Source organism: Physcomitrium patens, chromosome 18, assembly GCF_059467195.1.
Source record: "Physcomitrium patens ecotype Gransden chromosome 18, ASM5946719v1, whole genome shotgun sequence".
Lineage (NCBI taxonomy): Eukaryota > Viridiplantae > Streptophyta > Bryopsida > Funariales > Funariaceae > Physcomitrium > Physcomitrium patens.
In genome coordinates, this window is record NC_143427.1 from 2,483,104 (window position 1) to 2,500,134 (window position 17,031).

At 32.3% G+C, this 17,031-nt stretch overlaps 1 protein-coding gene across 2 annotated transcripts; it reads right to left on the reverse strand.

The window, feature by feature from the left end:
* Positions 1-940: 940 nt before the first annotated feature.
* Positions 941-8,348, reverse strand: LOC112294999 (uncharacterized). Of its 2 annotated transcripts, none has more exons than XM_024546057.3 (15): positions 8,012-8,348; positions 7,412-7,681; positions 7,159-7,296; positions 6,659-6,975; positions 6,264-6,501; positions 5,697-5,963; positions 5,347-5,522; positions 4,850-5,099; positions 4,587-4,634; positions 4,213-4,335; positions 3,727-3,948; positions 3,465-3,551; positions 3,080-3,186; positions 2,501-2,880; positions 941-2,297 (listed from the first exon to the last, which is right to left on the reverse strand). In XM_024546057.3, exons 4-15 carry the CDS (start codon positions 6,679-6,681, stop codon positions 1,465-1,467), a joined length of 2,754 nt encoding a protein of 917 aa, XP_024401825.1. In that variant the 5' UTR covers positions 6,682-6,975; positions 7,159-7,296; positions 7,412-7,681; positions 8,012-8,348; the 3' UTR covers positions 941-1,464. The 2 variants fall into 2 exon arrangements, with proteins under 2 accessions (XP_024401825.1, XP_024401821.1); XM_024546053.3 differs by having other exon boundaries at positions 6,264-6,485; positions 8,012-8,152.
* Positions 8,349-17,031: the final 8,683 nt, after the last annotated feature.

The window sequence follows — 17,031 nt, forward strand, 5'->3', positions numbered from 1 at the left end:
GCACTTGCTTGTGGAATTTATAATCTTCTTTGAAAATATCAATCTAAACATTTATGACTTAAAATAATTTTCTTATTTCAAAAATCTTTAGATAAATAGACAAATTTGTCTTAAATAGACTAGAGAAAGGTTTTTGAAGGACTTTTTCTTAGCTAAAACTAGATTTTTAAAAACATTTTGTAAAGTTTTCATGAAGAATAAATTAAACTAAGGTCAAAACAAGAAATAAAAATTAAAGTACATACATATGCAATTCCATTAAGTTAAACCAAATCTACAACATTTAGAGGCAAAATACTTAAACAAACCCAATCCAAACTTATAAGACTTAAGCAGTAGAAACAAAAAGGATGGGAGATTAAACTAAGCATTAGATGAAAATCCTATGGAAACAAATATTTGAAGATATTTTTGCTTTTGTCAAACAACACAACCTAGTCATTTACAACTTCCTTAAAAATTGCTGTAGAGGTATGATATGTTACTAAAAAGAAATGAGATTCATTTGCCATGATTTCTGTTCACCCTCACAAACCACAAAATGTCTTTCATGAAGTCCAAGCTAACTCTTCTTTTAGATTACGAACAGAAGAAAGCAAGGTATTGCAAACATATATGTGAGATTAAAGAAATTCAAGTAAAATATTAGACATTTATTAAGAAAATCTCTCAAAACTATCTGAATAAGACGTCTTTACTTGGATCAGAACAGGCCTCTGTAATCACAACTATATGTATTGGTATGCGAATTGTTAGTTCTTCAAAAGATTACTTCCTGCTGTTCTCACCAGGTTTCGAAAGCAAATCGAAATCTTATTACATAATTAGGTGTGGTAGGGGGTGGTTCTAAACTGACTTATATTCACTATGGGTCATCAGTTAATGTTGGCGTAATTCGGAACTAGTAGACTAAAGCTTTGTTCTAGTTAACATGATGAAATAACAGGCACTTTCACTTTTCTCCAATTTAATTATCAAAATTTAATAACATTGAGACAGATAGATGATATTATGAGGACTACTTATCTATCATGAAGCTTGAAGTTCTAACTTCACCTGTAATTGGGTCCATTTCTGCGCTTTAGACTCATTTACAGGAATATAATAAGACTATTCATCCACTTACCTATACATCACTTCATAAGTGCGAACTAAGGGTCAAAAGCTTTCCATGATCATCCTTGGTTCAACCTTGACTTGTCCTGTGCAGAATTCAACTGTGGCTCAATGCTGCAGATGATGAATTTACAGGGGTCTTCGAAATAACAGATCCAGGGAACAATCCACATTTTGTGATTCTTGAGCGAACACAAAACTCGGTAGGAAACGTGAACACTTGGATGCAGTTCACAACTATGAAGCAATGAGTTTTTGCACGTTGACAGTTATGAGGAGGTGAGTCATTCCGTGCTGCATCTAGTAATCACAAATGATCACGTAGAACTTGCTACTTTTCCCGCTCAGTCAGCGATGTGAGCCTTGAAAGGAATTCCACCGTCCGCGATCACACCGAAATGTATCTTTTCCTGCCATGGCTTGGCTTTGTTCCCAGTTGCCCTTGCTTGACATCATGCGAGCCGCAGATTGGCCCCCTAAGCGATGTGCAGCATTTGACCTCAAATTCTCTTTTCCAATATTCAACTTGGAGTCAACGTGTGAGGCTAATTTTTCTGCTTCCTCACCTTGGGACAGAAAGGAAATCTCCTGGTAAACACCTTCGTCACCATGTGGAGAAGTAAATGAATGACTAGATCTATTCACATCCAAACATGCCATTCTTGCTGCAAATGGTGATACCCCGGCAGATCCAGGTCCAGAGCATATATCGTGTTTAATTCTTGCACTGTTGGAACTTACGACCAAAACTGGCAGAGAATCCTCCTGGATGTGTCTCTTGATTTGTACTTCACTATTAGCATCGTCAGTAACATAATCACACTTCCTTTCGGAATTAAAAGGCAGCTTTTCTAGCTCATCGGCTAAGTCTTCATTACGGGCAACCACTGTGTCCGTTGAGTACCCTCCACGTGAGGAATCATCAGGTTTGAACAGAAACCTTCTTAAGCTGTTTCTACTTCCACAGCCTGCCGTCGCAGACCCCAACATTGTCGATTGAGAATGAGATATGGCGGGCGCACTGCTATAAGTATCAGCATGTTGGGTGCCGATTGCAGTGATGGTTTCATGTTCCGAAACTACTTGAACTTCCGGTCGGAATTGAAAATCCTCCGAGTCTAAGACAAATCCACCAGGCTCAAATTTGGGGTTGCTGGCATCTTCAGCAACACTATTATCATCTTCACAACCAAAGACGCTCATCAGTGCACTCGAACGAAAAATGAAAATAACACTTTCTGACATATAGTTCAGTTCTTCAAGATATATTCTCGTAGTATTCCTAAAGAGTGCTTTGTTGAAAATGATTTATTGCGGATGATAGTTACGAGGATCTGGAAAGTTACGACATAGAACGAAATATGACAGGGATGCAATCTAATACCAGGGTTTCCGAGTGTTTCTATATTCGCAGGACGAAATGAAAAACCGCTCGGAACTTCCTCAGGGGTATAACAGACTGCATGAGACCTTTGTTGCACATCCGGCTTCTCAAAACAGGCATCCCATTTCCGTGCGATTCCATTGAATTGATGCATGGTGGACTTCCGAAGCGAGCTTTTACTCGCCACAAGATTCGCAGACTTACGTGTTTTGGTGCTAGAAAGGGGATCGAACGTGCCTGCTTGGAACTCGTACAGCTTATCAGGAGCTTTTTCAGGAGATGGCGAGATTGAGGCTGACTTCCGAGGCAAAGATGAGAACGACATCTGGCGATCGAAAACCCGGGAGGAACGACTTTCTTTCTGTTCTTGCGCAACAAAACTGGACAAGATGATATTTGTCAACTCAACTACAACATTTATCACGCGAATTAATAGCACCTCAAGAATACAAACGTTCAGGAGGACAAAGAAAATACGTCAAGATAGTGATTAGTAAATGTTGACATTCCATCAAAAGAACAGAAGTTGATAAAAAGCACATCGGTGACGTTCAGAGGAACAGTGAATTACAAACTCACTTTGATTTTCCAGAAGAAAGGCCAGGTGAGCTTGGAATATTCTTGTCGCAGATAGGACTCTCAGCTTGCCCACTACAACCATGAAGCATCCTCCGCAACTCTTGCTTCTGCAAGGGAGTGCATCAATATATGCATCATTATTTAATAGTGATTCGAAAGAAAACAACCACGCAAGAAAGTCAGATTCTATGCTGATATCGTGGGTCTATTTGATTAATTTGGTATACACAAAATTGTCCAGGTAGATTGATAAGAGCCTGCAATGATGATATATGACCTAACTGGAGCTAGTGATTTTGTAATTCGAATATATCAGAAAAATTTAAATAGGTTCCGATGAAGGAGGGAGAGCGAGGGGCATCCAACTAAGCACAAAGATAAGTACCTTGGAGCGAGGGACGTAAGGTGACGAAAGCTGAAGTGACATAGACAATTCCTGTATATCCATAGACGCCTTTCGCACTTCGTCCTCCTGTAAGGGCATCAGTGATTGGGGAGGTGAACCTTTTAGTAAAAGAAGTTTAAGTATTAATACAACAATTATTATACTTGAGTTATGGTTCAAGAGCAAGGGATGAACATCTGATGATAATTAATGGATCAAAAGATTTGAACAGAAATTGAGTAATGGAGAATTTTCGACAGACCTGAACGGCAAGTTTTTCAGAAAGGTCTAATATCATGCCAGCCACTCGATGCACTGATTCGTTGGATGACTCGTCCATTTCGGCATGGCATTTTGCAGTAAGCTTACTTAGACTTGACTTCAATGCTCTAATTTTGACGTGATGCCGGCTAAGAGCTTCGAGTTCATCTTCCATTTTTTGTTGCTTGGCCACTTTCTCAAGCTTGTGGCTCAGTTCTTGTATCTGTGGACATGCAACCAAATGATTATGGTTGACAAGTTATAACCAAATAATTTGGAACCAACAGAACCAGCACTAGTTACATCACACGTACCACTCTAGGAATCGCTCGTTATGTTCCAAAAGGTAGATGTAACTGCATTTGCAAATCAATCATACAAATTGCAGTTGAGGTGAAACTCCACAGTATTACATCTTCGAATCATAATATGGTACAGGTGCTATGAAACCCATGTCCTTAATAGTCAAGACCTTGGAGTAACTAACCTGTTGTGATGGCGTGCCATCGGGCGAGGAGAGGATCTGCAAAAGGTCTTCCCAACCATATTCGTCTAATTCGGACAGAAGAGCAGTCCGAGTTTCCTGTGCAGTTTTTGTACTATTACATTTCTGCAGAAAAACAACATATCTCTAACTGAGTTTTGAAAACATTAATTCAAGCACCAGGGTCTGACCGTGAGCTTCAAAAATGAAAAGATATCCACAGACGTGTTTATGACGTCAATTATCTGCTTGAGCAGAACTTAAGTACCAAAGAACACCCATCCGATTCTGACAGTATCAAATGCGTTTAAGTTGAACAGTCAGAAGTATACAAACTCCAGATATTTCAGCTTCAACATCAAATTTTAACAGCGAACCTGATATTCTGTCAAAATGCGACTTGTCTCCAGCTTCTGCTGTGATAACTGCACACAAAAAGAACGAGAATTAACAAGAAAAGACCACTTGGAAGCCAAAGTTTCTAGGCGCCTAGTGAGATGGACAACGCAACAAAAAGGAAGGTACCCAAACTCAATTCCAGGAATAAAAAGAGTTGCGTGAACTGTAAAGACAAACACATTCATATGTATGTATGTACGTATGTATGTGTGTGTATACACCCCCACGAGCTAAACCTCACCAATTTAGAACTGCTCGCAAGTGCATCTGACAGTTGATAGACTTCTTGCTGCAGAATCCACACTAAATTCAGGCTAAGGGTATCATCGTTGTCGCAATTTGGTCCATCATAGTTCGGACTTCCATCACATACACTCTTGCTCGTACATCCTAGGGCAGTAGACCTCGATCCTGGTTTTGAGACACTGCCCTCGCTGTGTAGGGGACTAGGGCTTCGTCTAAACAGCGTATTGTAGGATCGCATACAATCCCTGAAGTAAATTTACAAATGTCAAAGATTCATCGCCCACCTCATTACCAAGCTATCTACATTATTGGTTCTATTGAAGACGCCCTCCACAAGAAATAACCGTATGTGAATTTAAAAACTTGGATCGAACGCGTAGCTCTATCTTCAGCTCAAGTTCCATTTGATCATCCTACGAAACAGAAAAAACTTTCCGAACTTTGTAATCAAAATGGAGAGATAATGCCAAGATTAGTTAATGAAATACACACCCAGCAAGTCTGTTGTCACTATCAGCAGTCTTTGGAGACCTTGAGTTGTAATCATCAGGGGTGTTGCAACTGACGGGCTGGTCAAAGCAATCACTCCAAGTACCCCTTGAATTGTCACTACAAGCCTCTGAGAGCCTGCTGACTTCACTGTTTCTTGTCCAGTCACTGTCCCTGGTCTAAGAACCGCAAACAGATAGCATATTCAACAAAAGGAACGAGCACAATCGAATTGGACCTAAAAATCAAAATGAACTCATTGTAGGAGTACATAAACACACACAATAGCGGATAACAAACTGGTTTTGGATCAGACAATTGCATTTGAAAAAAAATAGATCACGGTAACATACTTCAGTATCAAGATTGCGCTGGAGATTGCCAAGTGCGGTAGTGAGTTTGATACATTCTTGTTCCTTAACTTCAAGCATATGCCTCTTTTCATGTGCCAATTTCTTTAACTGCACCCTGTCAGCCTCCAGTGCCGAGGCTTTTCGGAAAAGAAACTCATAGTCCCGCGAAACAGCTTGGACCTGAGATTCCATCTCCTGCTTTTCAGTTTGCAGTCGCCTGACCTTTTTACTTAACATCTTAGCTTCGAACATCACAGCCTTCAAATCCTGCACACGATTACAGGAATTACATGGTTGAACATAGAGGAGGATCATTCAAACAAGGTATACGTAGATATAGGGCCCTCTCAGGCTAGCGATGCTGCAAAACGAAAAATTACATACTGATTAAATAGAACTTAATCTTTAAACATTATCACATTTCATCAGTACGGAGAAAAATGTGCAAGAATCGCCTCTGGCAACTGTATCAGCTATCCTACTCAACGGAAGTCCGAGAGACTCCCCATACAATTGAGAGCACACATGTGATACTTGCAGATCAGAGTATGTTAAAGCGAGACTTACAGAGTTCGCGAGTTGCTTTTTTTGGCCAGAGCCATCACATCCGTCACGGCCACCAATGTTAACGACCTGATTTTCACTTTGAATCCTAATCTCTTTGAGGACTTTCTGAACCTCAAGGTTAACTTTTAATAATTCCACGTTGGTAGAATTCAAGCACACTTGCAGGTCAGCAGTATGAGCACGGTGCATTGCTATTACATGATCTTGGTCTGAAATTTGATCCTGCCAACAGAACAAACTATTCAGACACACGTAGCGTGAGCTTCCAATTTTGAAAAGGTAAGATGAGCACCAGACAGCATGTGGGTTAGTTTTAGAAATGATCAGCAGGCATAAGTGAACCAAATCTTCGGAGGAAGTGAGAATTTGAGGTACAATAAAGCAGCACAACATACCTGCAAGTCAAATATAATCGCATCTCTACTTCTCAGTTGTTTCCTTAATCTTTGCACCATTTTACGTCTAACTGCTAGACCGGCTCGCAAGGCCGGGGAGGAGAAAGAGTCTGAATGGAATTCTTCATCACAACTGGTGCCATTTTCAATCTGTCGACACATTTTGGATTCTGGTGAAGAGGGCTTAGATGGATGTGAGCGCTTAGGTCTAGGACTGTGAAGTTCGAATTGAGGTTGAAAAGAAACTGGGATCCTTGAAGAATCCAAACTAGTTCTCACTCGAGGGGCTTTCCAGGACAGGTTTGACCTGGTGCTATCTGCGAAACCAATATAATCAGAAGGTAATTTAACACTTCGAGTCAAAGCAACAGAGAAACGCCATAACAATGTGATCCATATAAGTGCAGAAAGAACGAGATATAATGGCAGTACGAAATTATCCGCAATTCAGAAGACAATTGTTCGACACCAGAAAGGTTCAAAGCAGACAAGTGACGAACCTTTGTTTGGGAAATTTATGAGTAAAGAATGACCAGATGAGAAATTGTCGTCGAATTGCTCTATCACAAGAGGAGCGTCAGAGTCGTCTGATACGCCATAAGAACCTGACGTTCTTTCACTTGACGATGCTCTAAAATCTGCCACAACCATGCGAATCACTTCAGCACTAGAAGTGAAAGGCAATGTATACGTGCTAAAAAAAACTTATAGAGAAGATTATTTGTTGAGGTAGCAACATTGATTATAAAGTACCAGTTGTAGTTGAAATTTGCGCCGTCCCATCTTTCGAAGAACGAATTCTGGGTTGTTCGACTTGGCATTGGACTTGTTTGCGTCCGATTACTATTCCCACAGCCATCACAATGGCACTTCCAGCAATCATGACCCAATTCGGACCATTTTTCTTGGAACTCATAACCAGGGTCTTGCCCCCGGAAGCTGGTTGGGAAGACATCAGATGTTGAGTGAATTGTACACTCCCACAACTGAATTGAACCTCCCTAGAACTCGAAGCATGCCATACTGATCAAGATGATTCCACAAATTAGCGGAACTACACAACCGAAATTGCGCCAAAATTCTTCTCAACAGTAGCACGACAGCGGATTCAAAGCAGAACTCTCAACAAGAACGCAGATGAAGAGTGACGGATCTGACCTCGGGTCAACCACCACTCCCATTCACAATGCATGAGAGAATCTCCACGAATCCATATAGTTACTGAACAAAAATAATATCCTTCCATCCATTCCCAGATTCAAAAAAAACCAATATTCACACTAGAAAATTGCGGACCTTCAGTTTCGCCCCATACGATTCACAGCCCTTCACTAGCAGAAAGCATTGCCTCACCTTCACTCGCAGGAATTCAAAAACCACCCGCCTGCAAGTACCACCCGAATCCACCTCCTCTTTCACAACCACACCAAAAGCACCAGCGATCCTTCTCCCATCACCAGCTCCGCTACTAAACCTACGCAAACGCCACACGTCGCTAAATCTTCTGACGAGATCGCCGCAACAGCAATGATCAGAATTCTAGGCTCCTGGACAGATTACATGCGCAATCGCGCAGGTGGAAGCATGAGAGTCCGAATGATATCGTCGCATGGGTGTGGTCCGGAGTGGGAGGGGGGAGTTGCGATGCCATAGCAAGTGAGGATTTGGCGATTGCAGCGACGACGGCGGGGCCCGACGCCACGCGAGGGCGGGGGCGGGGGCGAGATTCAAAGGTAGCCGTTGTCCGCGCCAGCGCTTGCATCATTCAAACGCATGGCAGCGCCACCGGTTCTCCCGGTACCCGCCTATGGTCTACCCAAACACTTGGCATCCATAATTATGATAGACGGAAGTGTATTGACTTTTCAAAAGTAGTATATGAAAATTACTTAGATTTACAATTTTAACTGCATTTAGGAAGAAGCTCTGAAGCTTGGTTTGTATTTTGATTCTTGTAAAAATTCTTTAAGAAAAAAAAAAAAAATCTTTTCCATGTAAAATAAAATTAGCAGAATTAAATGGCTCTAGAATACCAAAACAAGAAAAAATGAAAAAATGATTTAATTATTGCTTGTAATGCATCAATTTTTTTGATACCACAAAAATCTTTAAAAAAAGGAAATAGTAATAAAGATGCAAAGATACAAATAAGATCTCAAATAATTGCAATATACATTTAAATAAAATATAATTTTTACAACCAACAAAAATTGAATCATATTACAAAAAATAGTTTTATGTATATGTAAATCTAAGAAATTTAATAATTATAAATAAAATATCTAATTATAAATATTATATTTATTAAATATTTTTAGAAAAAATATATAATATAATAAATATTTATTAAATGTATTAGAAACTAAAACTACATCCTATTACTCGGCTATATTAACAAAATAAATAATTAATTTTAAAAAAATTAAAAGAACTTTGTATAATTCTAATATGATATTTTTAGAATTTTTTAGTCATATCTATATTTCTTACACATTTAAAACTAATATACCCATTAAAAGTAGAATCTATTTTAATAATTTTTAAAAATAAATATTATTATTAGAAAAAAATTCTAAACTTATACATGTAAAAATCACAATTGACAAACTTCTATTATTTTGATATTACTTATAAAATATTTTTAAGAAAAGTACTTATATATAGTTGTAATAATATTAAGATAATTTCTATTTATAAGCATATATATAATTTTTTAAAAATATATCATAGTTGAAAATATAAAATTTAAAAAGAAGATTGGATGTATAAAATCTTAAATGTTTTTAGATGCACTTAAATTGATTGATATTTATATTTAAATTTAAAATTTTAATATTAAAAAAATATATTTTTAAAACATTGATATCTATATGAGTCAAAAAAATTTAATTTTAATGTCATTTATGTAATTACTAATTTTTTAATAAAATATTTTAATAAATTTTAAATTATATATATACATATAATTATATATAATTATATATATAATAATTTAGTAATAATTAAATTAAATTATAAAAAAAATCTTAAGTGATATTTAGTTTAATTTTCAATGATATGTACTTAAAAAATATAAATAAATAGAATAAAAATTATATCAAAGAAAGATGAAAAATTAAAATTAAAAAGATGAATATTTAAGAAAGAACTAGAATGGCTATTGCAAAGATAATAATACTAAAGATTCTTAAAATTAGATTAGAAGCAAGAAAGACATTAACAAGAGTAAAAATGGCTTGTGAAAGGCCTCATTCTTACCTTCATATATGCTATCTAACTAAGAAGATTCATAGGATTATTTTATTAGTTATTAGATATATATCCAACTTGTAGGATGTTGGAAACTATTATTTCATTTAGCCTTCATCCATCCAATATATTTGTATGAGCACACTTTCAAATTAGTGAGTATGGCTTAATATTTAAACATGTATAATTAAGTTTGTCAAATGAATATTTTTATTCTTTTATTTTGTAATTACTTTGTATCTACCTTTAAGATACCAAAACAATTCTTTTAAGGATTGTAAGTCTATTAGCATATTATATAGCATTTAGCTTATGATGTGCTATGGATGAGTCAAAGTTTAAAAATTATACTAAGCAAGCCAATAGAGGTAAAATTCTCATTAATGTTGCATGCTATGACCAAGACACAATTTGTTAGCATGATAGTTCTATAAGACATACCTCATTATAGAATACAATCTCTAATGCTACTTATATTACATGTAGTAGAGACACAATGTTGTTTGAGATCTATCACATCATAAGAATAAGTGTGTATAAGATCTGGTCCTACATGATGATGAATATTATAAAACAAGACAATATATACATCTTGTCTACAATATTGAGGTCAGCCATGATATCTACAAAGGAGATCAAAGGGCCACAACGAGCTTTGAATGCTCTCAAAGAAAATGTAAAAAACACATCATTTTGGCTCATGAAGAGATTTATTGATCCATAAAATTATTGGCATCATCTAAAATCAAGGTGTGATGGTGACAATAACTTTCACAAAGTTTACTTCACAAACAATTTTTTTTCTATGAAAAAAACTACTACCATAAGTATAGATAAATATCTTATAGAAATGCAAATGGTAGAAGATTTATTAAAAGAAGTGAATGTTTTTTTTCCAATAGATGTTATACTTTTAAAAAAATCCAAATGAATACAAAGTCCTGAAGCAAATGATATTGGATAACAAACCATCCACCTATACCAAATTAAAAACATGGCTCCTAAGTGATGAAATAGCTTGCTCAATTCAAAAATCTAGAAAAAAAAGAAAATAAAGCTTTTTTTTATTTAATGTAATCAAAACAATAACAAAAAATAATTTTTTAATTATAATGGTGTAGTAAATCAAGGTGGTTAATTTGGCTACCACCAAAACACGTATCATTGCAACTTTATATATAGATATGGAAATTTATACTTAAAAAGACTAAATTATAGAAATTAGTACTTAGAAAGATCAACATATGGACAAAGTTACAATAGTGATCATGATCACTTTGATTACTTTGGAGCTAATAAGAAAGGATCAATATAAAGTCATTCTTAAGGTAGAAGTTCATGTCAACAATATAGATCTTTTATACTTGAAGATGGCATCAAATAAATGATACATTGTTTCAATGAAATAGAAACTAAGATGCAAGACTTAAGCATTACATAAAATAATAGCCACGCCAATAATGCAAAGGAATTAAATGAGGATAATTATCATGATTTTGGTAATTGGCATGATAATGAGATAAGTGAAGAAAATTTATCTATCTTATAAATTATAGATATTTGTTTGTAAAAGTGAATATGACATAAAAAAGCCAAATCGTATTGTCTCTTGATACTTAGAGTTAGAACATCATATCATGTCTTTGGAGATTTGAGTGTATTGCTTCTTTGAAACTTAGTAGTAGCACAAAGATTACAAGTGATGGTGAACAAAGCTATAATATAAAAAGTATAGAAAATGTTGCCATTTGTCTTTCTTCACATATAATCTAAATAATTGATCATGTCCTTTATTTGCATAGTATCTACAAAAATCTTTTCTTAGTAGATTACTTATTAGAAAAAAATCTACACCTAAAATTCAAAAGTAACATGTGTATAATTTGCAACAATATTAAAAAGATAATAGTCATAGCCAAAAGAAATGCAAATAATGGTTTATATAGACTCTAAAAAAAGACTATCACAAATTATATAGAATTAGGATTATGTGAAGTAAACTTAGTAACTATGTGTGATCATATTAGCAAAATCATGCTTTAGCATAAGAGATTAGATTGCTTTTATTTACAAGTCATTTGCCAAATAATTGACTTACTTACAATCACTTTGCTTTTATTCATTACAATTAGTAATGTACCATATAAAATCTACCTTAATGATAACTAGAGCTAAGGCTAAATTCTAAAAAAAAGGCACCATAAAAACCACCAAAATCTTAGAATTAATTCATATTAATCTCAATGGTCTATTTAGAATAAAATCCTTTAAAAGATTTTGTTATTTTTTTTACTTTTATAGATGATTATTCACATAAGAAATTTATCTAATATTTTTTTGAAAAATACAAAAAATTCAAAAAAATTAGATAATTTGATCAAGATGTCAAAAAAAAAAAAAAAAAAAAAAAATGACCAAAATTCTTGTACTTATGATCTGATAATAGTAACAAGTTTACATCACAAAAATTTAACATTTACTAATTGAATTAACACATCTTACAATAGCTTTCACAATCGTATATGTTGTAATCTAATAGTCTTGCAAAATGTCAAAATTAATATCAATAAGATACTACTTTTTGTCTTTTTTTGGACTACAATCTATTTGGCATTTTTTGAACAAAGGCGATTTGAGTTGCCAATATACTATTAAATATTTGATCTATAAAGTCCAATCTTAATAATACATATAGTAAAATTTAGAAAAATAAAAATAATACTTATTTCAATTACATGTTTTTAGTTCCATTTTATATGTATATGAAATTAAATCTAGAAAAGACAAACTTAACAATTACTTGCAATATTGCATCTTTCTAAGCAAAGATGACAAGATTAAAATATTTTAATTTTATAATTTCTAAATTTATAAGTTTATTATTTTAAGAGATATCTTTTTTTAGAATAAGATTTTAAAACTAGCTATCTAAATCTTAATATTAATAGTACTTTAGAGTTTAATCTATACCTATCTATTAAAACATTCATTGATGATCAAATTGTTGCAAGTGATCTACATTAGATTACTACTCCAAATCTATCAATAGTCCTATCTTCACATAATTCTATCTCAACTTTTGAACCATATGAGCAACCACTAGCATTTTAAACTCTTTTATTATCAAGCAACAATGACAATCACCAAATATAATAATTGTCAAACAACTTGCAATAAAATCTTTATGTAGTATTGTATAAGTAACACTCTTCTTTAACAAGTCCTTTGCAAATGCAATAGACTTTGTTTGGCATTTATAACCTATAATGATTATATTTGCATAGATCAAGAAAATTTCTTTATTAAAATTATTAAAAAAAAGACAAGTTAATCTCTTATAAAGAATCGCTTTAAGACACATATTGAATAAAAGCCATGCAAGCAAAATTAGTATCTATTTTGTAAAAAAATACAAAGATTTTAGTTATTCTACTTTATTATTTTAGACTTATTTTTGTAAAATAAATATATAAATTAAACCTCAAAGTTTAAGAAGATTCATCGAAGTAAAAGGGTCATATAATAGCTCAAAACTTTCAATTAGTACATAAGTTAAATTATCAAGAAAATTTTGCACCTATCATCTAATAAAAATCTATTTGCATCATTACAACATTTACAATATACAACAAATAGTCCATCTATCATATGGATGTTGCTACAAGTTTCTTTAACAACTAGTTAGCTCACAATAAGTATATATTGCTACCACTTGATTTTGTATAACTTATTGTCTTGCTTAAGAATGCACCGCATACTTGGCTAAAGAAGAAAAATTAGAAATTGTAACAAAAAAAATGTTCTATTAATCCTAATATATAATCTTTTAAAAATTCCATTTTAAACTTAACAATCTTAATTTAAAACTTAATCAAATATAAAATAAGTATTTTAAAAATATCTAAAAGAACTAAAAAAAAATCTTAAAGCATCTCTAAAATATTTATACAAAATCTTAAAAAAATATCTCTTAAAAAATTATAAATATTTTAAAAAAAATGCTTTAACAAAAATCTAAAAGAAATAATTAAAAAATCCTAATTTTTTTTTTTAAAAAAAAATACAATAAATTTTTAATCAAATCTTAAAAATATATTAAATTATATTATATTAATGTCTACTCATATTAGTCCTATCTTGTTGTTTACGACAAAACAGACATTCAACTAGGCAGTTAGCATGGAGTTCTTTGGCTAACACAATAGAGAGTCAATATTGACTATTGTCGAAGAGAAGCTAGGCAAGCTGCAAGGGCTAGAGTCAAGGAGTCAGCTCAATATAATTTTTGATATTTGACAACATCAAGCAAGTGAAAAGTACAAAATCTAGATGAGCTTCACAACATCAGAACTAGTGATTAAGCTATTGTATGTAGTAGCATAGCTCATTTAAATTGGCACTTGTATTGCCATTAGGCCACTTGATCCATTCCTTATCAGATGTGCTAAACTAATATGTCCAAGTATAAACTGTAGATCTAATTATTTTATAGAAGATTTATACTTTAGAGTTGATAAGATCTTAACCTTAGTTAGTCACTAAAATTTAAGCACAAATCATCAAGACTAAATATAGATATGATGGACGGCTCTAAAAAGTATATCAAAGTTGCAAGTGCAATTGTGGATTCAAAGGCTTGCGTATGAATTAGAACCAAAAGTTGCAATTGATTCTGTTGCGATCTGCTCTACGTCAAGTCATCTACCTTCTTATTGTTAAATTAAAGAGAGAAAAGGAAGTAGTTGATGGCTCTTTGAACAACAAGATAAAGGAGCAATGAGGGAGAACGAAGCATTCCAAAATTTCTTCTTAAGTCCAAGCGAGCATATAAGGCTAGTACAATTTTAAGAAGTATGCAACTTATTAAAGTTATATCATTGAGATTTCTATGAATAAAATATTTTGTATAAGTCTAAATCATTTAGATTAAGTTGGGGTTGAATAGATAAATTAGGATTCAAAATGGATGAATTCTTGTAAATGAAAGTTGATTGAAAGTGGATAAATTTTTATTTGTAGATGAGAAATCAATTATGGATCAGAAATCATTTATAGATAAGCAAAAAATACAAGCATTTAGGTGATAATTTACAAGTTAATTAGTAGTTGTAAATTGAAATAAATCACTTATTAGAGTGGTTATTTTAACTCACAATCAGAATATTGTAGGACTTTTTGGATATTAAATCAAATACTAATCAATAATTATTAGAATATTTAGATAATTATATTGTTATAAATTAGAATAAACTTTTCACTAGTGGGATTTATTTTAGTTCATAGTATATTCAATGACTAAATTAAAAGCACCTTTGAGATAATAATGCTATCTTTGATAAAAATCGATAATTATAAGAAGCTCTTTGATATGGATCTTGTAGTTTACTTGACTATTGAAAATTTCTTGAATAAAAAGTTATTAGGTGGAATTTATCATCTGCTTTTGTTTGTGATTAAACAATACCTAAGGCAAAGTTTGATGTATTTATTACCTTAAAAAATGCTTTAGAGAAGTCAACATGATATAAGATAAATACAAAAATAAATATTATTATTAAAGCTTTAAAAGATGCTCTAACTTCTTTGCTCCATTCAAGTATGTCTTTACATGTCAAAGATGTAAATAAAGCTACAAGTTGAGAAATGTTTTTAATAAACATCTCATAGTAATTAGCAAATCTAAAAACAATTACACATCTTTTATTATTTTTGAGATCTTCTAATTTATGATAGTTTGAACTTTCTTAGGATCCATCATTAGACCATTATTTGAAATGATGTATCCTCAAAAGTCAACTTAAATAGTTGAAAATATATACTTTTTTATCTTGGCATATAATCTTACATCTCTAGGTTTTTGTAATATACAATAAATATAATTTTTTTTATACATATTTTTAGAATAAATTAAAATATTATCTAAATAAAAAATAATAAAATTATTTTAAAATTCTTAAAAAACATCATTTATAAGATGTTGAAAAGCAAATAGTACATTAAAAGTCCAAAAAGTATGATATTATATTTAAAATATCTATATTTGGTTCAAATTATTATCTTTTAATCATCTCCTTCTTTAATGTGTGCTAAATTGTATATTTCTTACAAATATATTTTAGTATAAAAATTAACTTAATTCAATTGATAAAAAAATCTTGATATCAAAGGTAGAAGGTACTTATTCTTGATAGTGATCTTATTGAGTTGTTAATAGTTTTGACACATCCACAGTGATCTATCTTTTTTGTTTATAAATACGATAGGAATTCATATAAGAGATTTTAAATAAGATATGAAATTCTTGGCTAGATTTTTATTAATATAGTCCTTGAATTTAGCCAACTTATTTTGTAATAAACTATAGATTGGTCCAAATGAAGGTTGAGATTCCTCTTAAACATCAATTGAGCAATTATAGAGAAGATGCTTCAAAAAAGTATCCACATTTTTCTTTTAAAAAATATCTTAATAATCTTGAAATTGGCTTGAAATGCCACTCAAAGTCTTTCCACCATTGAAGGCATGGGAGGTATAAAAAATACAAGGTGATCATTTTTTTTGTAGTATGTAAGAAAGTTCTTCCATCTATAAATATGGAATTGATTACATTAAAATTTTGATTTTTTACTTAGTTGATAAAATTCTTAGTTTTGCTATAAAAAAATCAAGACTACAAGAACTTCAATCTATTTTAATATTATATTTTTTTAGCCATGATAAATCTAAAATGACTAAATTACAAAGATATCTAATGATATTAAATATTATAAAGCTATTATAACTATTAATTGTTATTTTAATAAAAAATATTTTATTAATAACATCTTTAGAAGAAAAAAGACCACCATCTATAACTTCTATATTAACAAATTTAATTTTTTTTACTAAAAATATAAAATATTTTTTAATAAATTCTTTAACTAAAGAACAAACTGAGGTTCTTAAATCTAACAAGGTAGAGGCTTTGTGATGTTTAGGTCTTAAATTAACATCTATTAAATTAATATCTATTTGTCATGGACACAAAATACAGACTTGAAATCTAACAAGAAGTTCAAGAAGAAGTGGCAAAACTAGATTAAACAGATGAGTACAAGAACAACACCAGAAAGGTGAGCTAGAAC